The sequence below is a fragment of the Giraffa tippelskirchi genome, chromosome X (genome assembly GCF_054371585.1).
Source record: "Giraffa tippelskirchi isolate mGirTip1 chromosome X, T2T-mGirTip1v1.2.pri, whole genome shotgun sequence".
NCBI classification, from domain to species: Eukaryota; Metazoa; Chordata; class Mammalia; order Artiodactyla; family Giraffidae; genus Giraffa; species Giraffa tippelskirchi.
This window is the reverse complement of record NC_137289.1, coordinates 41,513,187-41,540,525: the sequence shown is the minus strand read 5'-3', so window position 1 is coordinate 41,540,525 and position 27,339 is coordinate 41,513,187. Positions and strand designations below refer to the sequence as shown.

The following is a 27,339-nucleotide window of genomic DNA, read 5'->3' as shown; positions in this document are numbered from 1 at the left end:
ATTTATAGCGGTTATTTCTCAAAAAATGATCACTCTTATTGCTGAAAAGCCACCAGGGTGAGATAAAATGAATAAAATGATAAATAAAGCAGCTAGGAGTAAACGTATCTAAGGTGGTGAAAGACCTGTACGTAGAAAAAGTAAAACCCTGATCAAAGAAAGTGAAGATAATACAAACAGAGGGAAAGGTTTACCTTGTTTATGGATGGGAAGAATTGATATTGTTAAAATAAACATGCTATCCAAGGCAATCCACATACTCAGTGCAATTGCTGTGAAAATACCGGGGCATTTTCCACAAAACTAGAACAGACCATTTTAAATTTTGTATGGAAAGACGAAAGACCCTGAATCGCCAAAACAGTCTTAAGGAAGAAGAGCAGAACTGGAGGAATCAGGTTCCCTGACTTCGAACTATATCAGAAAACTACATTAATCCAGTCAGTGTAGTATCGGCACAAAAACAGACACGTGGAACAGAAGAGAGAGCCCAGAAATAAACCTATGTGCTATGGTCAACTAATCTATAATAAAAAAACAGAAGAATATACAGTGGAGAGAAGACAGTCTCTTCAATAGGTGCTGCAGGGATAATTGGATAGCTACATGCAATAAAGTAAAATTAGAACATTCCCTAACAGCATATACAAAAATAAACTCAAAATGGACTAAAGACCTAAATCTAATACATATATTGTGTATGAAGTCATTTTAAGAAATAGAATCCATTAGATATCTTAATGACCTGTGTTTCTTTCACATTTGTAAATTCAGAAATTAAATGAATACATCAGTTATAAAAAAAACATTAAAAATACAAAACAATTGGGTTTTGAAGAGATAATTGGGACCTCAAAGGACTCTGATACACAGAAAATCTAGGATGGAGAAGGGAAAAGCAGTTTGATGTTGAAGATTGGAAGGGGGAGTAACACTAGTAATTATTCACTTCAGTTGATGATTGAGGAAATAAGAGAACCTAGTGAGGAATCACCTTGCAATGTTGTGGTTCACTGTAAAGGCAAAATAAGGGAAATGGCTTCATAGCTGAATTAACAATTGCAAGTCTCAACTCGTGGATGGTGGTGTTGATGGGATAGGCATACCCCATTCAGAAACCTTTTCAACATTACCATTGTTTATGGATTCCCTTAAAAAGAGGACCCCAACACAGCATAGAAGTTAAGTGCAACAAAAAATTTCAGGAGAAAAACCTCATTTCACACTGCCTAGAATCAGAAGTTTCTACCCTAACTCGTTCAGATGATCTAATGTCATTCTTTTCTAGCCCTTATTCTGTTGTTTTTGAAGTGGAAAATCTTGATGATTTTCAGCTTAACATCATAGGGATGCTGAGGGCATTCAGTCAGAGAAGCTAAAAAGTTCATGTTGACTCCATGTCAGCCAAGGAGGGAGTCAAACTGGTAGCCACGGTCACTGAGCCACTCTACAGTGAGGTTATCCTGACTAAACCAATAATGGTCTTCCTGGTGTGTTCGGGTCTAGTGACAGTAGTGTAACAAGTATGATTATTTATCTACTGTATTGTTCATTTTATAAAACTAGTTAAGATCATTTAAATATCATATGAGTATTAGAAAATGGCCAAATAGTAAAGAATCCACTTGCAATGCAGGAGACTCAGGTTCAATCCCTGGGTCCAGAAGATCCCGTGGAGTAGGAAATGGAATCCCACTCCAGCGTTCTTGACTAGAAAATTCCATGGACAGAAGGGCGAGGCAGGCTACAGTCCATGGAGTCACAAAGAGTTGGACACAACTGAGCGACTAATACTTTCAACACTTTCAAGTATTCTAGAGCTCCTGTACAAAATGCTAGTGATTGGGTCACTTAAACAACATTCATGTATTGTCTCATACTTGTGGAGGCTCTAAGCCCAAATCAAGGTTTCATCTGAGTTGGATTTTATGCAAGGTGTGAATGCATAACGGGCCTCCGTTCCTGGCCACTTTTCTTGGCTTGTAGATAGCTGAAGTCTCCCTATGCCTCCCCACGTTTTCTTCCCTATATGTATGTATCTATGTCTGATTTTCCCTTATTATATAGATATAAGTCATTTGGATTAAAACCTACTCTAATGAATGCATTTTAACTTGATCACTTGGTAAATACTCTATCTCCAATTATGATCACATTTGAGTATGAGTGTTTATGGCACAGATACATTAATTTTAGAGGCAGAAAATCAACCCTTAGGAGATATGTATTTTGAATTAATTGTGGGCATATCTCCTGCCTCTTCCATCTTATTTAGAGAACACTGGTGACCACTTATGAGAAACAAGGTGGCCCCACCACAGTCATTTTCACAGTTCTGTGATTGTTCAGTAATTTTGTTTTCGTATTTTATTTCTTTTTCTCTGTGTGAGCGAGAAGATAGTGTATCATTTTCAATTGCTGCAAAGTATTCTTTACACCTACAGTTGTAATTATTTCCTGTTGTGTAGGATATAAGAATCTGTAAGTACACCACTGTCAGCCAAACATTGAGATGAAATCCTGATAATCCACGAAATCAAACTTTTCCTGAGCCCTTCAGGAGAGGGACAGGGCTCTACAGGACAAAAAAAACAAAACACTTTCTTGAAACTGGCAGAACCTCATGAGATAAAGGAAAAGAATTGAGGTCCTTGGGCAAGATACTAGAGAGAGCCTCCCTGAGTAGTACAGGTATGAAGTGGACAGTGCCTTTTCAAGAATGGGCAATGAAGGTCTGTATCTTTTGGTCCAAAATAGAAGAATTCTGATGGGCTATTATACCTCCAGGGCTCTCCTTGGTCACTGCAGTAAATATTTAGGAAATGTGAGTCCAATTATCAAGAACATTATTTGGTGTTTTGTGGAAAGTTAGAGAAATCTTATGAGAGAACATTTACAACAACTACAATGGGAGGGGGGGAAGGGGAGACAAAAGAAAAAAAAATCCAAAAGAATCTACAGAACAAGTCAAAACAAAAATAATCAATGTTTTTCTTGAGTCACTGCTGTCAGAATCCTTTCCCTCGCTGGGAGTCACAGTTCACCTCACCTCCCTAGAAACCCCTCTAACACTGTGCTGCTGTCTGGACCTGCTGTGGGGGCAGCTCAGATTCTAATCTGGTCCTATCTTCTGTGTTCTTGTCTCCAACGTCCACAGCTATCAGAACTAGTGCGTTTTCTTTTGTGGGAGCTCTCGATGACCTTTTATATATTCCATAGGCACAGAATCTGCGGATTGAATCTTCAGCTTGTACAGCTGGTGGGAAGGTCTGGGGTCTTCTTCCTTAGCCGCACTGCCCCTGGGTTTCTATTGTGGTTTCATTTCCACCTCTGCATGTGGGTCGTCCACTGGGGTTTGCACCTGAGGCTGCCCTGGAGGAGTTGGGTTTCCCCTGTGAGGGCCAGGTGTGGAGGTGGTGCACTTGCTTGGGTTGCAGGGGTTCTGGCAGCACCAGGTACTCAGGGGAGTTGGCGGCTATGGTAACAGGAAACAAAGTGCTCTAGAAGGGTATCAGTTCAGTTCAGTTCAGTCGCTGAGTCATGTCCGACTCTGCGATCCCATGGACTGCAGCACGCCAGGCCTCCCTGTCCATCACCCACTCCCAGAGTTTACACAAACTCATGTCCATTGAGTCGGTGATGCCATCCAACCATCTCATCCTCTGTCATCCCCTTCTCCTCCCACCTTCAATCTTTCCCAGCATCAGGGTCTTTTCAAATGAGTCAGTTCTTTGCATCAGGTGGCCAAAGTATTGGAGTTTCAGCTTCAACATCAGTCCTTTCAATGAATATTCAGGACTGATTTCCTTTAGGATGGACTGGTTGGATCTCCTCAGTATCGAAGGGACTCTGAGGACTCTTCTTCAACACTACAGTTCAAAAGCATAAATTCTTCAGTGCGCAGCATTCTTGATAGTTCAACTCTCAGATCCATACATGACTACTGGGAAAACCATAGCTTTGACTAGACAGACCTTTGTTGGCAAAGTAATGTCTCTGCTTTTTAGTATGCTGTCCAGGTTGGTCATAGCTTTTCTTCCAAGGAACAAGCATCTTTTAATTTCATGGCTGCAGTCACCATCTACAGTGATTTTGGAGCCCCCCCCCCACCAGAAAACTCTCTCATTGTTCCCACTATTTCCCCATCTATTTGCCGTGAATTCATGGGACCGCATGCCATGATCTTACTTTTCTGAATGTTGAGTTTTAAACCAACGTTTTCACTCTCCTCTGTCACTTTGATCAAGAGGCTCTTTAGTTCCTCTTTGCTTTCTGCCATAAGGGTGGTGTAATCTGCATATCTGAGGTTATTGATCTTTCTCCCAACAATCTTGATTCCAGCTTGTGCTTCATCATCACGTGTTTCTCATTATGTACTCTGCATAAAAGTTAAATAAGTGGAGTGAGAATATACAGTCTTGACATACTCCTTTCCTGATTTGGAACCAGTCTGTTGTTTCGTGTCCAATTCTAACTGTTGCTTGTTGGCCTGCATACAGATTTCTCAGGAGGCAGGTCAGGTGTTCTGGTATTCCCATCTCTTTCAGAATTTTCCACAGGTTGTTGTGATCCACACAGTCAAAGGCTTTGGCATAGTCGATAAAGCAGAAATAAATGTTTTTCTGGAACTCACTTGCTTTTTCAGTGATCCAACAGATGTTGGCAATTTGATCTTTGGTTCCTCTGCCTTTTCTAAATCCAACTTGAACATCTGGAAATTCACGGCCCACGAACTGTTGAAGCCCGGATTGGAGAATTTTGAGCATCACTTTGCTAGCGTGTGAGATGAGTGGAATTGTGCGGTAGTTTGAGCATTCTTTGGCATTGCCTTGCCTTGGGATTGGAATGAAAACTGACCTTTTCCAGTCCTGTGGCCACTGGTGAGCTTTCCCAATTTGCTAGCATATTGAGAGCAGCACTTTCACAGCATCATCTTTAAGGATTTGAAATAGCTCAATTGGAATTCCATCACCTCCCCTAGCGTTGTTCATAGTGATGCTTCCTAAGGCCCACTTGACTTCACATTCCAGGATGTCTGGCTCTAGGTGAGTGATCATGCCATCGTGATTATCTAAGCCATGAAGATCCTTTTTGTGTAGTGTTTCTGTGTATTCTTGCCACCTCTTCTTTATATCTTCTGCTTCTGTTAGGTCTATACCATTTTTGTCCTTTACTGTGCCCATCTTTGCATGAAATGTACCCTTGGTATCTCTAATTTTCTTGAAGAGATCTCTAGTCTTTCCCATTCTATTGTTTTCCTCTCTTTCTTTGCACTGATCACTAAGGAAGGCTTTCTTAACTCTCCTTGCTATTCTTTGGAACTCTGCATTCAAATGGGTATGTCTTTCTTTGTCTCCTTTGCTTTTCACTTCTCTTCTTTACACAGCCATTTGTAAGGCCTCCTCAGACAGCCATTTTGCTTTTCTCCCATTTCTTTTTCTTGGGGATGGTCTTAATCCCTGTCACCTGTACAACGTCATGAACCTCCGTCCATAGTTCTTCAGGCACTCTGTCTATCAGATCTAATCCCTTGAATCTATTTGTCACTTCCACTATATAATCGTAAGGGATTTGATTTAGGTCACACCTGAATAGTCTAGTGGTTTCCCCTACTTTCTTCAATTTAAGTCTGAATTTGTCAATAAAGAGTTCATGATCTGAGCCACAAAATCTGCCAACAAGGTCTCCCGACAAGATCTCTCAACTTCCTTCTTAGCCAAGCCTAAAAGACAGACTCTGTAGTGCAGCACATCAGGCCAAATACCGGATAAACTGAGAATATTTGTATGTAAGAGTACCAGGTACGGGATATTGTGCAGAAGATGTGCACTGCGAGTGAAGTCACGTAAAAGTCTTTTGTGCCACTTTCAGAGGGAAACTATTCGTCTTCCAGACGATCCAGTCGACAGGATTCAAATCACTAATAATAGTCAACTCAGCCACAAGGCAGGGCAGGGTCCCTTTGTGGAACTTAATAAAGAAGTTCCCATGCAAGCCTGTCTGCACCCTCTAATTTTCATTACTCAAATGTTTTCATTCCATCAACAGAGAGTTCAAATACAGACCATGGGCAGGCACTCGTGGAGATGATGAAGACTGCAAGAACACAGCATCCTTCCGGGGCGGTGAACACAGAATGCTGCAGGTTGGTGAGAAGATGGAGGAAAAATGGACCAGAGAATGAAGGGGAGAGTTCAGAGCAAAGATCTGGCTTTTTGGGGTGGTGGGAGCTGCTCCAGACCTGCCTGCAAGCCTTGGGGACATATTTCAAAATGTAATAAACAATGTAGTCTCTGGCCTCAATGAGCTTTGACAATCTTAATGCCTCAGCATACTAGACTAGACCAACTGCAGTGCAACAGGTTAGAAATTCAGGAGATATTATTTGGGGAAAGGGGGACAGTGACTTAAAGGAGACTTGCTCGGTCACACTTTTTCAAACAGTGTGAATACTTAATAGAGCTGGAGCCAGGATTCACCTATATATAGACTGTTCTCTTAAGCATATTTCAATTTCGTGATCATCACGAGATAACCACGTTTATGTGGGATTTCATTTTCTTTCTGTTTGAATACTTCTCTACTTATACAACCGGAAGTTAGCACTACCTTGGAAGTTACATTTTTGTATTAGGACTTTTCTCTCACTTCTCCAACTGTACCAGTTGTGCTAGATGACTTCCTACCACTAAAGATGGCCCAGTTCATAGTAATTCCTCCTGCCATACAAGAGTCTCTCAAAAAAACGAAAAGGCAGATAGAATGCAAAAGCACAGACAAGCCAAGCTTCTGAGGACTGTTTGAAAAAAAGGCCATGGGAAAGTAGGCCATGAGTTGGCTGATTGACATAGTAGTGTGGTTATAGAATCCGTGGCATCAGAAAGAGACAAGCGGCACTCAAAGATGCAGAACAGCCGAGTTTATTCAGCACCGGTGTGGGCTCAGTGGAGTTGCCGCCAAAGACTGAGTGCCTCGGCTTTGTTCTGGGTATCTTTTAATACACCGTAGATTTCCTGCTTGAACAGCTCAGATCCCTCCCTTCCCCAGGTAGCCCTAGTTCCCGAGAAGAGGAGGTGACCACCAAGCAAGAGATCAGATGTGGAAGCGGTGATTGATGAGCAGCAGCTGTTAACACAAGATAAAGGAAGGGAAAGCAAAAGGTTGTTACTTTAATTGGGGGCTTTGATCTGGTTTCTATTTCATTCCCCGCTCTTGATATTTAGGGTGCATCTGCGGCTGTCAGAGAACATCATCATCCAGACCTGGTTGGTAACCCCTTAAAAGCAACAACTAGGTGGCTGTTCTCCGTTTGACAACTCTTTCTATGAATGAACCCTGTTACGTGTTTGATTAGGACCGGTATGAAGCAGGGAATAAGCAGTCATCGGTGAGTATGACTACGACAATCCCAATCATTGTTTTAACCAGAAACATTGTCTGAACTAGAAGATGGGCAGTCTTCCTGATATTTTTAGCTATGTCTGTCACAACTCTTCGATTGTCTCCTATTTGGATGCAACAGTCAGTTTGGTAGAATTTCCCACAAGCTCCTCCTTCCTCCACTATTCGATTTGGATAGATGGCAGTCCTCATCTGGGATTGTTGCTGTGCCAACAGTTCCAACGCAGTTGCAATTTCATTAGTTATACTCTCAAGTACCGCCCGCAGTCGGATTATTCCGTTGAGCATGTAAATGTGGGTCCTGTACCCCCAACTGCCGTCTTGTGGCTACGTGGCCGGACCATAATACGGGATTATCTGTTGGGGGCGCTCAGCTTTGCCCCAACTTTGTTTTCCCCCTAGCTCGAGGAATCATTTTTCTCTATGTCTCAGGTTGTCGCAAATTGGGAACACCAGCGTGTCCCCTGGTGAGTCGGGAAGAGGAAGAAACCTGACTGAATTATTCCTATGGTGCAGGTTCCTCCGCATCTGGATGGGAATCATGAGTAGGCCCTTCTCCCGCAAATCCAAAAAGTCCCTCTCGGGGCTGCCATAAGTCTGGGTTTGTGGAGTTAAAATGCTTCCAATATGGGCTAATGCCTGGGATTGCAAGAAAAGGATTAGTATCAGGTTGACTTCCCGTACAGTTTCGCTCTGGAATCCCAGAAGTGGAGTTGAAGGGAGTGCAAGTGTGATTTCCATTCCCTCCCTTTTGGGGATCCCGATACCAGGTTGGGGCCCCTGACCACCACAGACGTTTGTTACAGGTACCATTATAGACCAGGGCTCTTCTACATTTTGTTTCTCTGACCCAGGTATAATGTGTCCCTTCCTGGCTTAGGCATTCTTTGCCTTCTGTTTCCTTGGACAGGGTCCAACTCTGAATAGAACCCCCTGCCCGCCTGCTAGTTGTTCGATTCCATTGGAATAGCAGAGAGGCATCCAGTGCAGTACACTTCCAGGGCCATGTTTTATGCATCAGAGCTCCTCCACAAACACAGCAGCTAGTGACATTTAGTTCCAGGGCTACCTCCTCGGCTAGATGGATAAAAGGATTATTTCCAATAGTGGTCATTTCTAACTTATCTTTGAGGGAAACTCAAAGCTGGTTATAAAGTCCAGAGGACCCCATCTTTGGACCTGATGCCAATGGGTCTGGCTTGGTTACTTGGGCCTTTAACCATTTGACCACCTCCTGGGCTCGTTCTTTCCTAGCCTGGTCTTCCCCCCCACAATCTATCATCCCAAAATGAGTCTGTCGAGTCCAGCAAGCCATCTGTCTTGGGGTACCATAGCATGTTAGGCCATTCACACTGTGGGCTCTAATTGTCCCTCGCAATGATGCTTCCTTTCTCTAGTTCATGGGAAAGCTGAACTATAACATGCGGCTGGTTTGTATGTGCAGTCAGTGAATCCTTGGGCCCATTTACCCTCATGGTAGAAAGACTCCGTACATTCAGAACAATTATCCTGGCTCTCAGATGAGGAGGCGACTTTACAACTTAACAGAACTATAAGGCAAAAATACACTGTTTTCATATTTAAGTTGATCACAGTCGGAGGAGACTCCTAAAAAGGAAGAAGTATGAAGAAGTAGGGAAAGCAGAGAGAGAGTTTTTGGATACAAGTCCACTCTGTGGGAGAGAGGAAAGCCCTATTCCAAATAAGATGAATAGGGGGAGTCCCAGACCAATTAATAACCAATACATCTGCCTTGTGTAGGTCCTATTGGTTCCTCCAGCTTCAGCCGTGTGTTTCTTAACCAGCTCCCGGTGTGGCCCCCAGCAGGGCTTTGGGGTGCTTGTTTCCTTCTTTGCAAGGTCAGGCACAGGAGTTTCTCCAGACTAAGGGTCATTTCCCACTTTTCCTGGCTATCAGTGGGACTTGCAGGTTTGACTCTGGAGTAATGGGTCCAAGCATCTGTTCATGCCACCTTGAGATCAGTGGGGGTAGTTAAGATTACAAAATAGGGCCCTTTCCACATGGGTTTTACAGGCTGTTGTTTGCAATCCTTACCCATACTCGGTCCCCTGGTTGGTGAGGATGTGCTGTTATACCTAAGGAAATGGGTATTCTATCAATTATCCACGTATGTATTTGAGAGATTGTGTGTCCTAACCCTTTTAGCTGCCTATATAAGTCCAAGTTCCCCAGTTCTCTGGTGTCTCCCCTTAAGTTGACTAGCGAGGGTGGTCGTGCATACAGGATTTCAAATGGCAAAAACCCTGTCCGTGCCCCGGGTGAACACCTCACCTTTAAGAGGGCCGCAGGCAACATGCCTACCCAAGATAAGCTGGTCTCCTGGCATAGTTTTGCTAGGGTTTGTTTGAGGGTTCCACTCACGTGTTCCACTTTCCCTGAGCTCTGGGGATGGCAGGCAGTATGCAATTTCCACTGGGTTTTCAAAGCCTTTGCCACCTGTTGTTCTGCATCGGCTACAAATGCCGGTCCATTGTCCAACCCTATGGTCAGACACATTCAATATCTGGGGACAATGTCTTTCAGGAGTGCCTTGGTTACTTGTCTTGCTTTTTCAGTTTGGGTAGGAAAGGCTTCCACCCAGCCTGAAAAGGTGCAGATCAAATCTACAAGGTATCTAAATCCTTGATTTGGAGTGATTTCAGTGAAACCTGCTTCCATATCCTCAAAGGGGGATAGTCCAAAATGTTGTGTCCCTGCTGACCTACTAGGCCCCTGGCGAGCATTATTTTGTAAACAGGTTACACATCACTGGGAGACCGAAGAACAGAGTGCGGGGAGGTGAGCAACGAGATAGTATGGGCCTAGCAACGTCTCTAAGGCAGTCTTGCCCATATGGGTCAGTTCATTTCGCTGGTGCACCAGCTTGTAGGCAAGGTGTTCCGGAACATAGACTCGTGGTCTTGTGTGAGCCACCATCCCATCTTGGCCTTGGTTCCCCCTTCCGTTTTCATCCATTTCCTCCGCAGGCCGGCCGGATTTCCCAGGCTAACAGGGCCCCTGGGCTGCTGGAGCTGTGAACCACTCCCAGGCTGCTTGGCCCAATCTCAGCCATTGGCAGAGAGGGTAGTGGGCGTCACGCTCCACGGACAGGCCCCTAGCCCAAAGGGAGTCGCCTCGGGCCCACCTCACCCCCTTGCCCCGGCTTCCGGGGCTCCAGCGAGCCACATGATGCCTCTGATTCGCTGAGTGCCCACCTCCAGGCATATTGCCTGTCTTCCATCTGGCAAAACCCAGGTGCGAGCTGCCATTTCCTTGGCCTGTAGAAATTCAAACCATGAATTCCCACTTCCATATCCGAAAAAGACACTCCTGCGTCCCACAGGACCTTAGACATCTGGGTGCTCTCCCAAGGTGTCCCATGAAAGGCAGGGGGGCAATGTGGCTGGAGAGTTTCCTCCATAAAGCAGAGAGCCCGATGTGGTCTGGATGATAGGAGAGTGGGTACAAACCCAGTTTGATACAATTGAGCTCTTTTGCTCAGGAGCCACAGGGTACAGAGCTCTCTGTGTCTCTGTCTCTGCTTCTGGCACGCACTGTTTCTCTGTCCATCTTTCTCCGTGTGTAGTAGGGGCTTGTGTCTGTGTGTCTCTGTCTCCCTGACTGGTGCTGTTGCCCTCTGCCACTCTCCGGACACCGGCACTCATAAAAGACACTTAACCTAGGCATAAAGCCAAAGCTCTCCTCCTGTGTGAGTTGCACCCACGGGAGATCTGACTTTGTCAGTTCACAAAGCTGGGGAATGCTTTCTCAAACTTAGAGGCAAACACAGGCGATCTCTGCTGAACCACAGAAGGAGACAGGCGTCCCTCCCTCCCTCACATGGTGGACATGAACACTGCACAGGACTACGGTGGCTTGGCCACACTTTGGACAGGGGGAGAAACGGGGCATGCTCTAGCTGGCATGAGGGAGCTCCATGAAATGTGCTTAAATGCCAGTCAGTGAGAAGCTAAGGACAGCTCTCCATTGAGGACCATGACTCACCGGTGCCAGAGGCATTGAAGTCTGCCCATTTAGTGTATACAGGCCCTTTCAAAATGGGGCTGTTCTCGTTCAGCCTCCAGGTTGAGAACACACCGCAGCCTACCCTGTCTCCCCAGCCCTGTGGGGTCGGGAGCAGCGAAGAATCAACTGACGCCATCCTTTGCATAGTCCTGATAGCCAAGCTTTCTGCGAAGAGAATAAAGAGTGATGTTTCCAACTGGAAAACTCTGCAGGTAGCAGCTGCTTATGCTGGAGTCCCGTCAGTCAACCAAAGCTTACATACAAAGCAAGGTGTGCTCATGCCCCTGGTCATTTTGGGGCATGAATGCTGCTACACTTGAGAAGGACAGAAAGATCCAAGGGACTGTAGCCCCGCCCCCTCTTCTGTGCCTGGGAATCCACCCCATTCTGTTTCTTGGCTCCTTTCCATCCTCACCGACTTCCCACTGGTGCTTTCTGCCTGCCTATCCTTTCGGCAAGGGATCCAGGGTGCAGCAGCACACTCGGAAAAAGGAAGGAATTCACGTCAGGACATTTTTAAACGAGCAATGTGGTGTCTTCCTCATGACTGCTATTCAGTAATGCCTGGAGCCTAAATACAGCAGGCTCTGCACTGGAACCTGTCTCTCACTGTCCCAGGGTCCCTGCATGCAAACAGCCTGCCGTCCTTGCTTCATCCCTGTTCCCTCCCTCACAGGCAGACACTGGCAGAGGGGCACTCACACACACCGCCCACCTGCGCTTTCCTCACCCTTCTGCACTGCCAGGTAGCTGGAAGTGCCCGGACGGATTGCACGCTCACACCCAGGCTCTCCTAGGATGCCTGGGGATTCACTCTGAGAGCCTACATTAGCATGTCATTTGTCTCGCATGGTGCCAATATGGAACACACTTGGAGAGGGAGTGTGCTGGCTGACAGGCTGATCCTAGGCAGCACTAGCCTAGGACTTGCCCAGATCGCCTTCTCACAAGTGTGGAACAATCTTCAGTGAAGCCGGCTCTCATTCCAATCCTCCTCCTTCCAGTCTCTTCCTTTATCCGAAGCACCCTGGCCTCTTCAAAATCGGGGGTCCTGCCCTAGCCTCGTCCAGCATTTCCACAGGGTAGCCAATGCACCACAGACTGAGGGGTCCACAGACGGTGGTTTTAAATCCCCACATCACTTGATTTATTTCCTCTGGGTGACTCCTCAAACCCCCCACCACTGCTTACGGATACAAACACACATCACAGCAGGAATTGTGAGCTTGTTTATGCCTCTTGATGTAACTGCAGATTTGCAGAGTCACTGTCCACAGTTGTCATCTGTCATCCTTCCCTCATTCCTGTCCCGGACAGGGGCATGACAGAGATGCATGGACCCGTCTCCCCTAGTCTGTGAGCGCCTCGTGCCTCCTCTTCTGGTTGCTCCACATCTCATGTTCTGTCACCTTCATCTCTGTGTCTGCAGAGGCCAGTACCCATGCACACACACATGCAACACAAGCAGACACGTGTCAGGGACAGGGACCCAAATGCAAACAGGGAACACGTGGCAGTACGTGGAGAACCACTGGTTCATTCAAAATATAGAGATTTCCATATTTCTTATAAGAAAATCTCCATTCTGATCTTCAAATGTGAACCATACCAAAGTCCAACTTCCATGAAGGAGCATTAGCACCTAGATTTTGGTATAGGAAATATAAGGAATTCCATATTTCATGGTGGATAATGGTTGTCTTGATATATGTATGAGAAATGCAAAGAATTTCATATTTCATGAAGAAACAGTGGTGCTGACATTTTCCCTTGTGAAATAGGGGAATACCAATACTATATTGGATCTCCGTGTCTTAAGAAAACCAATGCCTAGATTTTCATGTGTGAAATGTAGAGTATCCCATATTTAATGTAAGAAAATCACCACCCAGATTTTCATATAGGAAGTATAGAGAATTCCATAGTTCATGTAAAAAACTCTGGATACAGATTTTAATCAAGTGAAATACAAAAAAATTCAACATTTCATGTAGTAAAACCATCGTTGAGATTATCATATGTAACATACAGAAAATCTATTTTTAAGAGAGTAAAAATGTCACAGTGATTTCCATATCTGAATTATGCAGGGTTCCATATTTTATGTAGTAAAATTGGTATGCAGAATTTGAAAGATATCTTAAATATACAGAATTCCTGATTGCATGAGGGGAAATTGGCACCCAGGTTTTCCTATGTGATACACATAATGTTCAATACTTCCTCTAGGAAAGTTTGAGCAGAGGTGTTCATATGTGATACATAGATATTTCATATTTATGTAGAAAATGGATGGCCCTAGTTCAAATCTGATATATAGAGAATTCCGTATTTCATACGGGAATATTGTCACTCATATTTTCATATATGAAGCATAAAGATTTCTGTATTTTTTGTGCAAATATCTGGGCCGAGATTTTCTTATACTAAATGTGAAAAATCTCATATGACAAGTATGAAAATCTGTTCACAAATTTCTATTTGTGAAATGTAGAGGTGTCCTAATTAATGTAGGAAAATTGGTTCCCTGATTTCTATAACATGAAATATAGAAAATTACATACTTATGTCAGAAAATCTTAATTAAGATTTTCATATATGAAATATACAGAATCCCATATGTCAATATAGCAAAAGTCTTTGTTCCAATTATCATCTGCAAAATGTATGTGATTCCATATTTTATTTAAGCAAATCTGCACACTGATTGCCACGCGTGAAACATACAGAATTTGGTATTCCACATTTGAAAATCTATGCCCACCAAAGCCAGGCTAATATTTTCATATGTGTTGTGGAGAGAATTGAATATTTAATGTAGGAAAATGAATGTCCATATATTCAAAGGTTTACCATGGAGAATTCCATATATTGTGTAGGAAAATGTGCTCACAGATATTCATAAATGTAACATAAAGAAGTCAATATTTCCATTGGGAAAACTTTTTCCAGATTTTCTTAGAGCGTATTCCATATATCATGCAGGACAATCTGTGCCTAGATTTTCAAATGTGAGCTATAGAGAATTATATATATTTAGTGCAGAAATAACAGCATCCTAACCCTTACCTGACACCCTAACCCGACACTCTAACCTGACACCCGACACCCTAACCTTAGCCCAACACCCTAACCCGACTGCCTAACCCGACACCCTAACCCGACACCCTATCCCACACCCTAACCCAAATCCCTATCCCACACCCTAAACCTAACCCACACCCTAACTTACACCCTACTCAACCCCTCACCCCTAGACTTACCTTTTGAAGACCTCTGTCTGTCTGTGTGGATTTATGTATGTCTCAGTGTGAGTCTTCTGTTTTTTGATAATATTGCTGAAGTTGTAAGTGAGTTCTTATTTAAATAATCTAAAGAAAAGGAAGCCCTTACAAATCAAACAGTTCTAAATACAAGAAAAAATTGACCTAAATGAATTTTAGATTCATGTGAACTGGGAAATAGTCAATATTAAATACCTGGTATTTATTTTTTTTCACTACTCTAGACATGTCTGAGTCATTAACAGTAAGCATAAAATTTTTATAGTGCCTAGGTTTATTATAAGTTAAATATTGCTATATTGTTACATCTGTCACAAGCTTGTCAACAAAGAAAGTACCTCTAAAAACAAACAAACAGAAAAACTCCTAAAGAATGTAAATGCGATATGAGCTTTTAGATAAACTGTTAAAAATAATTATACTTTAAAATATCTATCTACAATAGTCTCAATTGAAGGCAGAGGAGAAGGGGACGACAGAGGATAAGATGGTTGGATGGCATCACTGACTCGATGGACATGAGTTTGAGCAAGCCCCGGGAGTTGGTGATGGACAGGGAAGCCTGGCATCCTGCAGTCCATGGGGTCGCAAAGAGTCAGACACGACTGAGCAACTGAACTGAACTGAATTTACAATAGTTTCTCCAGATTTTGGTTACCTGAATTTCTATCGTTGTGCTAAACTAAGTGATGACAGTGTATTGAATAGCTAGGTCATTTCCAAATAAATAAGGTTCTGAGACATTCACTACTTGACAGGACCTTCCTCTTACACAGACACTAAAGAGGTTTTTGACCATCCATGAATAGTGTCTGGTGCCATCCTAAGGTGTTCACTATAAGAAAGCAAAAATGTTTTTTAGATAGTATCACTGATACGTATGTTCACCAATCTATAGAATGCCAATGTAAAAGTCAGTTCTTTGTTGCTTAAGGAAAATGTATGTCTTGTTATTAAAGAAGGTATGAGTAATGAAATCACATTTTATGAAGGAAAAAGAAATAGTTCTGACTTCGGGTGGCAGTTTCAGGATGGGAGAAGCAAAGGAATGGGTACGGAAAGGGATAAGGAGGTTTTATGGGAAGTGGACCTCCAGAAAAGTGTTTTGTGCCTAGTACAAGTTTTCTTGAGAGGTTGAACTGCCTTTGCTAATGGATTTTAAGTTTCTTTACCTCTTGAGTGATCTGTTCTAGGTTGACCTTTGAAATCCTTTGTTAACTTTGGCTAAGTGGATAAGTATTGTTTCACAGTGACTTATGTCATCCTACTTGACTGTTATAAACCCTTTTGATATTTATAAACAAACCTTCCTAAATAATTGACGTCTAGCTACCTTTGGGATGCTTCAGAGGGCCCCTGAGACCTCCCAAAGAGAGATATTAAACAGCCCGAGTTCATTTGGCATGTTAAACTACATGGGAAGTGTTGTCAGAAGAAGTGATGGATCTTCTCAAGTTATATTGTATGGTTGATGATACTAATATAGATATCCTAGAAATTATGTGACATTCATGAAAATCTGATATGTTTTGGTAAAATGCTGTCAGTTATAATTCTAGTTATCATATTCAAGTGTTTCAAGTCACAGCAATGGCCAGATTACTTTGTCAATTTCAATTTAATCAGGTTTTAAACATGCCTTCTATGGTTTCACACTGATGCCTTTGCAAAAATACTGCTACTTCAAGATATATGGAAAAGACTTTTCTAAGCTTACCCATAAACAATTTTTTTTTCTGTTATCTGGTAAGCTGGTACCAGACTGGAATTTGGTCTAGTCTCTAGGATCATCGAAAAAGCAAGACAGTTCCAGAAAAACAGCTATTTCTGCTTTATTTACTATGCCAAAGCCTTTGACTGTGTGGGTCACAATAAACTGTGGAAAATTCTGAAAGAGATGGGAATACCAGACCATCTGACCTGTCTCTTGAGAAACCTGTATGCGGGTCAGGAAGCAACACTTAGAACTGGACATGGAACAACAGACTGGTTCCAAATAAGAAAAGGAGTACGTCAAGGCTGTATATTGTCACCCTGCTTATTTAACTTATATGCAGCGTACATCATGAGAAACGCTGGGCTGGAAGAAGCACAAGCTGGAATCAAGATTGCCGGGAGAAATATCAATAACCTCAGATATGCAGATGACACCACGCTTATGGCAGAAAGTGAAGAAGAACTAAAGAGCCTCTTGATGAACGCAGTTGAATCCATGCAGGCTGAAGAGCACCAATGACAGCAGAGAGAAATCGTTCTTCTATTGCTTCCTACACAAAAAAATAAATAAAAGAGAGAAGAAAGCTTGTAACTCTTTTTCTGACACTCAGATCACCAAAGGGAGAAACTGCTATGAATATGTGGATAGAAAGGACACGTCTTTGGCCAACTGGATGAGGTGAGTGCAGTGAGTCTGCAGTTTGTAGACGTCGCTCTTCCCTCAAGCCCACACCCCTTTCCTTCTCAACCTGTCTCCCTCAATAGCTTTCACATCTTCTTTCCTCTTTTCCTTCCATATCATGCTCTTTCATTTCAAAAGACATTGGAAAGAAAGAAATACAAATATAGCATGTGCCCTCAAAATACAAGTCTATGTGCTAAACAAAACTGGGGGACTTGAAAACAACTTGAGGAGTCTAGATTCACCAGGGACACTGTAACTCACTTAATTGACACTTACCAAGCACTTCATGTTTCAGTTTAGACAGTGAACTTCATTACTGAAGCAGGTCACACAACCCATGTCCTTTTGGAGAACATACTGCAGACAGACATTAGCCAATTGGTTTTAGAAATAGTAACTTTAATTTTTCCATTTTTGAGTAACTGCACAGTGCCAGGATAACCTAACACGAGAGACCTTGAGTCCATGTGGGCAACAACCTCCCCAGGCTCGGTTCCAGTGAGAAGTGAGCCCTGAGGCCTGGGAAGGAATGCGGGGCAGGATGGCCGTGAGCATGGCCATTCTCTAAGGGCCTCTCCTTTCATCAGGGCAGGCAGAAAGTGAATAAACTATTACTGTTCTGGGTCTCAAGCTATGTCAGAGCACTCTCCAAGTTTCCATGGGAGGGGGTGGGCAAGTGAACAGGACCCTGGATACACATGGGGAGATTGAAGAAAAGCCTCGGGAGAGAAGGCAGGCTGGGGTGAGTGCTGAGGGGTGTGTGCTAGCCTAGGAGCACCAAGTCCTGTGGAATGAAAGAGAACTTAATTTAGAACTTAAGGGAGCTGGAGGTCACCAGCCTCATGGACAGTCCAGGTGGAGACGCGGCTGGGACTGGGCTCCGGAAAATGGCTAATTAGGTAAGGAGAGAAAAGCATTCCAGCCAGGAAGAGGACCAGAGACAGGATCTGGAAATAGGAATTCGCACGGCCTGGTCGAAGGTGTGAACAGAAGGTCCCCATGAGGGGCGGTGGGAGCCACAGCGGCCTCAGAGTCTGAAGGCAAGGAGCTGGGCATGGTCCGACAGTGGGGGGCGCTCGTCACCTGAGGTTTCTTTTCCTTTCCCTGCCTCGACCCCAGGTATGTGAACTGTGCCCGGGACGATGAGGAGCAGAACCTGGTGGCCTTCCAGTATCACCGGCAGATCTTCTACCGAACCTGCCAAGTGGTCGGGCTGGGCTGTGAGCTGCTGGTCTGGTACGGGGACGAGTATGGCCAGGACCTCGGCATCAACGGGACAGCAGGGGGAAGAGCGAGCTCGCGGCCAGGAGAGGTGAGCGCCACCCCTCTTCCAGCGCCCCAGCCCACCCCGGGGAGCCTCCCTGGTCCGATTCCAAAGCAGAGTACAATCCAGTCTAAAGTCAGTCAAGTCGCAATTAAAATGCCTCAGAATTAGATTCATTTCATATGACTGTTAGGAAAGATTTTTATGTGAAAAATGTTAGTTCTAATTTTCAACATTTTATGCAAAAAATATGTAACATCACCTTCTGCTGAAAGGCTCAGAAGCAAAAAGCAAGTTTTCTAGCACCTACCAGCTCTCTCACCTTTCCCTGTTTCTTCCTCATTTCCTCCCATTTCTAAGCGACAGGAGTCCAGTGATTTGCATTCAGTCACTGTTTCAGTTTGTTGTCCTGTGAGTTCATACTCTGTGCCAGACAGGGCTCCACCCACCAAAACAGACAGAACCACTGCCCTGGGGCAGCACGGGCTTCATACCAGACAGGGGCTGGTGCTCTGAGGAAAACAGTGCAGGAAAAGTGCCTTGGATCAGTGTGAGCAGAAGGCGGGGTGTGGTGCAGGATGGTGGGGCAGGGTCTCTGCAGAGATAACACCCGTGGGAAAGGATTCCAGGCAGGGGAGCAGCCAGTGCCGCAGCCCCAGGGCCTGGACGAGAGGCCATGCCGGTGGTCGCAGGAGGAAGCACAGAGGGACAGGAAGGAGGCTGGACGGGACACGGAAGCCTCAGGGCCTGTGTCCACGTACAGGCCCCAGGGGTCTTTCTGGGTGACACAGAACAACCGTGAGGTTTTCAGCTGCAAGCGGCATGTTCTCTGTTCTGTGACAATGCTTTGGTTCATTTTTGGGAAGAGACAGCAGCGGAGAGTCCCCTCAGAGGTCAGTTCATTGCCGGACACGAGGGGAGAGTGGGCTGGCTGAAGATGCACGGGAGTGAGGGTGTGAGGAGTCTGGCTGGAGATGTATTTTTAAACAGGACTTCCTAGTGCACGTTAAATGGACTAAGACTGAATGAAATAAATGAGGTATGAATACTGGTGAGGCTTGAGAAAGGACATGCCTTTATTTTCGGATTTATGGAAAACTGAGAGAGGAGCAATTTGTGAAGCAGTTGGGGCAGCAGGAGCCAGAGACCTGTAGTCAGTGGGACCTGGGCCACTCGGTCTCGTCCAGTCTGAAACCCACTTCCTGCAGAGATCGGCACAAAGGCTGCTCTTTGAACCAGGAGCCGCAAAGTCAGCTTTACTCACACCTGCTCTAACTACCCCCTGTGCTACCTCCCATAGGCAGAGAGCTCCAGGCCAGGCGCCCCTAACTTAATAGACCCTTTCCCCTCACAGGGAGCCACTCAGGAAGATTCTACCTAAGTCATCAAGAGTCTTATCTCTCAGTAGGGTAAAATACCTGTGGCCACTGTGACATGACTTTTCAGATACTGACACACAGGGAAAGGTCCCTGCAGATCCACCTCTATCAGGAGAGGCGCTGCTCTGATGCTGCTGGAAGGTCCCTAGTCCGGGTGATACGTAGAAAAGGCCCTTGACACAAGCTTCCCGGATTTCTGTAGATGTAGAGAATAAGGATGGAATGGAAAAGTGGACTGTAGAGACACACTTGATGGGAGACAAATCGTGCGCTGTCAACACCAAGATGATTAGTGGGCAGGCCTTACGACGGCAAACCAGCTACCTGACCAAAAGCTTTCTCTTTCAGCAGAACCGAAGCCCAAGATCCACCCATGTGCCTCCTGCTCTCTGGCCTTCTCTAGTCAGAAATTCCTCAGCGAACATGTCCAACGCAATCACCCCTCTCAGACCCTCCTGAAACCATCTGCAAGAGACCACCTCCAAGCAGAGGATCACTGCCCAGGCAATCAAAATCAGCAGCAGCGATATTCTGATCCGCACAGCCCGAGTGACAAACCTGAGGGTCGCGAGGCCAAGGAAAGGCCCCAACCTTTGCTGAAAAGCAAAAGGCTGAAGAGGATTTCAAGGGCCTCTTCCTACTCGTCCTAGGGACAAATGGGGGGCTCTGGGATGCATGAGAGAATGACGGAAGAGCCCACCACAAGCCAGAAACTGAATCCAGAGGACACAGGCAAATTATTCATGGGGGCAGGGGTCTCGGGGATTATAAAAGCCAAGTGCGGAGAGTGTGGGCAAGTCTCCAAGGATAGGTCAAGTCTCATCACAAACCAGAGGACACACACAGGGGAGAAGCCCTATGTGTGCAGGGAGTGTGAGTGAGTCATGACCAACAAACCACATCTTAGCCACAGGAGGATTACTGCAGCCGCCCCATGCCTCAGCTCTAAGGGGGCCTCAGAGGAGGTCTATGACCCTTTACTGTCCCCAAGAGTATGAGAAGAGACTTCCCAGGTGGTCTAGTGGCCAAGACTCCAATGCAGAGACCCATGTTCAATACCTCATTAGGGAACTAGCTCCCACATGCTGCAACTAAGACACAGTGCAGCCGAATAAATTAATACATAAATAAATATTTTAAAGAAAAAGTGTGATAAGCCCAGAATTAATTGATTAAACAGACCTTCCACTTTCATGACAGGAGAGGAGGTAGATAAACAGCAGAGGGTTTCTTAAGTGTTCTGGAGATGTTCATGCCAATTGCCTTTGTGGGTTTTTTGTACTCCTAATAAATTTTGTCTCCAAACAAATCTGAAGCCCAGACTACGTACTTATTCCCCGCTTATTACTGAGAGCAGTGGGGTCCAGTGGTAGCTGAACCCCTGGGAAGGCATAATTCTGGAGCCAACTCAGTTAGGTCATGGAACAGTCAGTTCCTGGGTCCAGGGAGAGGAATCTAGGGTTTGAGACAGACTCACCAGGGAAGAGAATTTCCCGGCCTCCTGGGAAGTGTGGCCTCTCCTCCTTATAGACCACGACTCTCCTTTGGCCTCTCCTGGTTGCCCTCTGGTTTCCTCTGGCTTCTGTGGCCTCAGAGGTGAAGGCCTCGTGCACGTGTGTGTGCGCATGTGCGTGTGCCTTGCTCAGCCTGGGCCATCTGGTCTTTGCTGCTCCCCCAGGGTCATCACAGCATCTGGACTCCAGATTCGACCACAGGGGTCCAGTTTTCAGCCCTGCCCTCAGCAGCTGTGCGACCTGGGGCAAGATGCTCAACCTCTCTGTGTCTCTATTCTCATCTGTGATACACGGTGGAGGCAGCAGCATTTTAGTCTTATGCATAAGCACAGGGAGAATCTGGCAGAGGCTGGCTGAGAATGCAAGCCCCACCTTTGCTGTTCCTTGTGATGTTTTCTTTAACCTTTTATTATTTTTTAATTGAAGAATAATTGCTTTACAGAATTTTGTTTTCTGCATGTCCTTCAGCCCCCACACCTTCCAGCTCTTCAGAGCTAGACGAGGAAGGGGCCGTTTAGGCACTCGGCTGCCCTGATGAGTGGGTGTGAGGTCAGGGGTGCTAAGGGAGGGCGACCTCCCTTCCCACCACTGCCATTCCTGCTGAGCTGGGCAGCCCCAGAGCCCCTCCACAGACAGGCAGTGCCGACAGTAGTCCGCCCTGCCGAGAACAGAGCCTGGAGCCGCGTGTGCAGGAAGTCCCTGTCCAGCCCCCATCCCACCCCCACACGCAGGGTCCTCGAAGCCCACACAGCGGCTTCTCTGTGCACGGGCCTCGTACCTGTGTCCACGTGCTCTGGTCAACGCTGTCGCGACCTTGAAATTCTTAACTATGGAATAGTTCATCCTTACACGTCCCTTTTATGAGTAAAGTCTGATGGACCCTGGGGTGTGCTGTGAGCAGAGCAGATACGCACAGCACGGGTCCCAGGGGTGACCAGGCTGCACGAGGGGACAAGGTGGACACAAAGGCCCCCCGGTGAGTGAAGGTGGTGACGGCATCAGGAAGCCACACTTGCTTAGACCCAGAACTGAGCTCTGACACAGAGTGGAGGCAATGGCGTTCTAAAGAGTCGACCACACCCTCCCCTCTGTGAAGGACCTCTGCCCTGGCCTGATCCTTCCAGGATGTGTTCAGGAGGCTGAAGTTCACCCGGTCACCAGAAGACACCAAGGGGACAGTGGGCTGCGGGACGGGGAGTGGAGGGTGCAAACTCCAGGACTGGGGGCAACAGCCCTCAGTTCCCTCCCTGTGCCAGGCTTCCGAAGCGTCTCTACACGAACCGTGTCAGTAATAACCAGCCACTATTATTTTCTCATTTCTTTCACGCTTTCTTAAAGGATCACGTTTGTCTGTGGCTTGGTTTCCCTACAGGAAGCGAAGCCGTATAGACTCCCCATCTTCTGTGGCTTTAGGCAGGGGCCACGGGAGGGAGAGTTAGGGGTGGTGCAGGCAGAGGGGCTTCAACTGAAATACGGTGGGGACCGAGAAACTTGCAGGGGCTTCTCACCTGCACCTCCCGCCGGAGCTGGGCCTGGAATCCCCTGGAAGCCTGAGCAATTCAAAGCTTCTCCCTCCCCTCTGCTCCCCTCTCTTCCCCTCAAAAAGCTGACTCCTGGGCCAGCCCACAACACCCCCAAATCCCCCATCACCCACAGCCCCTCACAGCCCCTCCCTCACAACAGTGGGACAACCTGCATGGTGGCAGGGATGGTGTGTGACCCCAGAGCTTGGGGTCTCAGCTGATCTTGAGCAAGGGGGCTGGTGCTTTACACAGCCTCCCAGCCCTAGGGAGCTGCCAGCAGCCACAAGCCACGATCTGAAGCGGGGTGGGGGGGGGTGGGATGTGAGCTGCCTGAGGTCCCATCCTGTCCCCACGACAGCAGCCAGGCCTCATCTGATACCGTGACTGCTCTGCACGAGCACACAGGACTGTAGCAGTCACGGGGACAGGACAGCCAGCTGCCTCCACCGCAGGCTCCACTCTGACTGCAGCGGTCCCACGGCTGTACCAGCCCCGCCTGCACGCCGCTCTGCTTGTCTGCCAGAGCTCGGGGACCCTGCGTGAGTCGGTGAGGGCAGAGCTCCAGAGGCCAAGCCTGTCTTCAGCCGCCAGACCCACCCTGGTTGCCAGACTCATGAGCCCAACCGGAATCTGAAGCCTTTGGGAGAATGACACCGCAGATGCTGACCTCAGAGCTCAGACTCCTGAAAACTTACTAGACAGGTTGCTTTTAGTCTTTTTTTTAAGTAGGAGGTTGGCAGGAAGGAGAGAGGAGAATGACTTCCTTGGTGGTGCAGTGGTTAAGAATCCAGCTACCAATGCAGGAGACATGGGTTCAATCCCCGATCTGGGAAGATCCCACCTGCCACGGAGCAACTAAGCCCATGCACAACTACTGCAGCCATGAAATTAAAAGACGCTTCCTCCTTAGAAGAAAAGTTATGACCAACCTAGCATATTAAAAAGCAGAGACGTTACTTTGCCAACAAAGGTCCATCAGTCAAGGCCATGGTTTTTCCACTAGTCATGTATGGATGTGAGCGTTGGACTATAAAGAAAGCTGAGCACCGAAGAATTGATGCTTTTGAACTGTGGTGTTGGAGAAGACTCTTGAGAGTCCCGTGGTCTTCAAGGTGATCGAACCAGTCCATCCAAAAGGAAATCAGTCCTGAATATTTATTGGAAGGACTGATGCTGAAGCTGAAACTCCAGTCCTTTGGCCACCTGATGCGAAGAGCTGACTCATTTGAAAAGACCCTGATGCTGGGAAAGATTGGAGGAGGGAGGAGAAGGGGACGACAGAGGATGACATGGTTGGATGGCATCACTGACTCAATGGACATGAGTTTGAGTAAACTCCGGGAGTTGGTGATGGACAGGGAGGCCTGGTGTGCTGCAGTCCATGGGGTCGCAAAGAGTCGGACACGGTTGAGCGACTGAACTGAACTGATTCTTAAAGATCTTATTCAGAAAATCAAAAGACAAGCCACAATCTGAGAGAGAAGTATTTGCAAAGCTCACATCCGATGAAGGATTTGGACTCAAAATAGACAAAGACCTCTTGAACAACCCCATAAAAAATGAGTAAAGATCTGAACAGACACCCAGCCAAAAAAAAAAAAAAAAAAAAATACAGATAGTCAAAAACAAAAGCATGCTCAACATCATACACCATTAGGGAATTACAAATTAAAATCATGAGATATCACATCACACATGTTATTAGGACCCCGTCATACCAATTACTGGAGGCTGAGGAACAGCAGGAATGCCCCCTCACTGCTGGTAGGACACATGCACAGCCACTTTGTAACACAGTTGGGCAGTTTTCTCTGAAGCTAAACAAACCTCACCTTGGGATCCAACAATTGCTATTTCCAGTATTTAAGAAACTGCTTTGAAAAATCCATGCCCAAATGCAAACAAAGATGAACTTATGCACAGCAGCACTATTCATAGTAGTTAAAAACTTGAGGGCAAGTAGAGTAGGCCACCCCAAAATAAGCCTATCTGGTGTGAGGATTATTTACGTTGGCTTAGAGGAAAAAAAAAAAAAAAAAAGAGGACTCTCAGTAAACTAAGTAGCAATTGCCTTTTGTGAAGGACATTTACAACAGAGAAATCTCTGCATTTAAGGCTTGCCCCTGTTTGCACCAGAAATAGAAGGATAATTAACTCAAGTAACTCATCAATGGGAAGGTCCCATCTTAAATCTACCAACAATCATCCTTCTTTACTGTGTCTTGCATGATAACTTTCCATAAGTGGCTTCTCCCATTCCCCAAGGTCTTACTTCTGTCTTCAGCTGAAGAAGGTATTTAAGGTGATGGCTTAGGACATTTCAGGGACTGACTCAGTTTTCTTGGGTAGCTCCCCTGTATACAGTAGGCATTTGTTGTTTTAGTCACTAAGTCATGTTCAACTCTGGGATCCCATGGGCTGTAACCCCCCAGGCTCCTCTGTCTATGGGATCCCTAGGGCAAGAATACTGGAGTGGGCTGCCAACTCCTTCTCCAGGGGATCTTCACAACCCAGGGATCAAACCTGTCTCTCCTGTTTTGCAGGCGGATTCTTTACCACTAAGCCACCAAGGAAGCATAGAGGAGGTATGCTTCTGTTTTTTCTCCTGGTGATTTGTCTTTATTATGTAAGGGCAGAATGAAAATTGTTTTTCCTCCCATACACATGCAATGGAGTATTACTCAGCAGTAGAAAGGAATGAACCACCAACCCTCAAAAGGCATGGTTAATGTCACTTGCATATTACTCAGTGAAAGAACGCAGTCTGAAGAGACAGCGTGCAGCATGACCTCATTTATGAGGGATGGGCTCGGTTTGGTGGGTCCTCCCGTTTCCTGGATCTCAGAGGGAGCAGGCTCCAGGGGGCTGTGGAGCAGGTATGTGGAGTTCTGCTGCAGATAAGAAATCCAAACTGAAATAGAGGTGAATATCTTATGATTTCTCCAAAATAGTTACAGAACAATCAACTGGAAACCACATAAAATGAAATGACTGCAAACACAAACTGTAAAACTTACACCAAATTCACTCAGATTTATTTAAAATGCAAAACAATCAAAATTACATGTATATATAAGAAAATGTACATGACCTTGGCGTTGGTCTGCAGATCATGAGCTCTGAGTTTTAACACAGAAAACGCCAATATACAAAAGAAAAAAATATTGTGGACTTTATAAAATTAAAGATTTCTCCCCTGAAAGACCTTATTCAGAAAGTCTAAAGACAAGCCACAAACTGGGAGAAAAATATTTGCAAACACATATCTAATAAAGGATTTGGACCTAAAATAGACAAAGACCTCTAAAACAGCCCCAGTTAAAAAAAAAAAAAAAAAGAAAGAAAGGGTAAGGATCTAAACAGAAACACCTGGCCAAAGGAGATATGCAGATGCTACATATCATACAAAAATTATACAAAAAGTATCATACTACTAGGGAATAACAATGAAAATCATGAGATAACACACCGCACCTATTAGCACTGCTGTGCTCTGAATATATGACAGTAGCGATTGCTGGAGGGTGAGGAACAACAGAAGCTCTCCTTCAGTGCTGGTGGTGTTGCAGGAAGGGGGACCCCTTCCAGGCCCTGAAACTGGGCTCTTGTCTAACACTCGGAAATGAATTGTCCGAGGAGACACACGTGCTGACAAAGAAAGAGATTTTATTGGGAAGGGCGCCCAGTTGGAGAGCAGTAGGGGAGGGGAACCCAGATTTTATGGTGATGGGATTCGTTTCTGGATTGTCTTTAGCCAGTCATTCTGACTCAGAGTCCTGCCTGGTGGTGCTGAAGGAGGAAAGTAGGCCGAACAGATTCCATCTTGAAAATCAGTCTCCATCTTGAAGCCACTGTGAACTTTGGACTATATGCCTGGGTGCTCACCTGATGGACACTAAATTATGTGCCCACTACCCATGCAACGACATAACAATTGGAAAACCGACCCCCGGATAAAAGGCCTTCAGGATTCGTACCGAGACATCCCGTCACCAAGGGAGTGTACTAATTTACCCCAAAGCAAAACAAATTCTCTGTACAATACGTATTGATATCTGTTACCCTGTTTATCCAACTAAGACTTACTGCATATAAATCATAGCTAGCAGTAGCAGCAGTAGCCTTGATTGTATCTCTCCTTTACACTATCCAGACTAGTTTCAAGGGATCTGGGGATGTGGGTTTGGGCACGTACACTTATGGTATATACGGTTGTCACCAAAACTGGTCGGGGTCCTTGGCTAAGAGGAGACTGTGCCTTGAACCCACCAGGGTAATAAATTGCACTCCACTATTTGCGTTGTCCTTCTGAGTGAGTTTGCTTCCCGGAGAGCGTGGCTACAACAGTGCACACCCTGTTCTGCCAAGATGGATGCCAGCGTGGATTCTGGGAGGTGGTCGGACATGTGGTGTCTCCTTTTGACCTTTCCCGAACTCTTTCGGTTGGTGGTGGCTTATGAGTTCCGTGTTCCTTACCAGGACCTCCAGTCGTAAAACAACTCATGCATATGGTTACCATGGTGCCTGGGCAGGGTGGACGGTTTCAG

The 27,339-nt window shown here is 45.7% G+C and overlaps 1 protein-coding gene across 43 annotated transcripts in view; it reads left to right on the top strand.

The window, feature by feature from the left end:
- The window catches only part of LOC145537089 (histone-lysine N-methyltransferase PRDM7-like), a 50,649-nt gene extending 23,563 nt beyond the window's left edge, over window positions 1-27,086 (top strand). For 4 of the 43 annotated variants that reach the window (XR_014076186.1, XR_014076188.1, XM_081567711.1 and 1 more), the window contains 5 exons: window positions 6,049-6,145; window positions 7,224-7,387; window positions 16,338-17,106; window positions 18,232-18,424; window positions 20,107-21,064. Coding sequence is in view for 31 of the 43 variants with exons in the window: in XM_081567711.1 (XP_081423837.1) it covers window positions 17,102-17,106; window positions 18,232-18,424; window positions 20,107-20,214 (306 nt within the window). In the remaining 12 variants the exon portion in view is untranslated. Of the gene's footprint in view, window positions 1-6,048; window positions 6,150-7,051; window positions 7,388-15,156; window positions 17,107-18,231; window positions 18,425-20,103; window positions 21,065-25,335; window positions 25,378-26,546 lie in introns of those variants that run through there. The other 39 variants (XR_014076187.1, XR_014076189.1, XM_081567699.1 and 36 more) reach the window with 16 other exon arrangements.
- The last annotated feature ends 253 nt before the right edge of the window (window positions 27,087-27,339 follow it).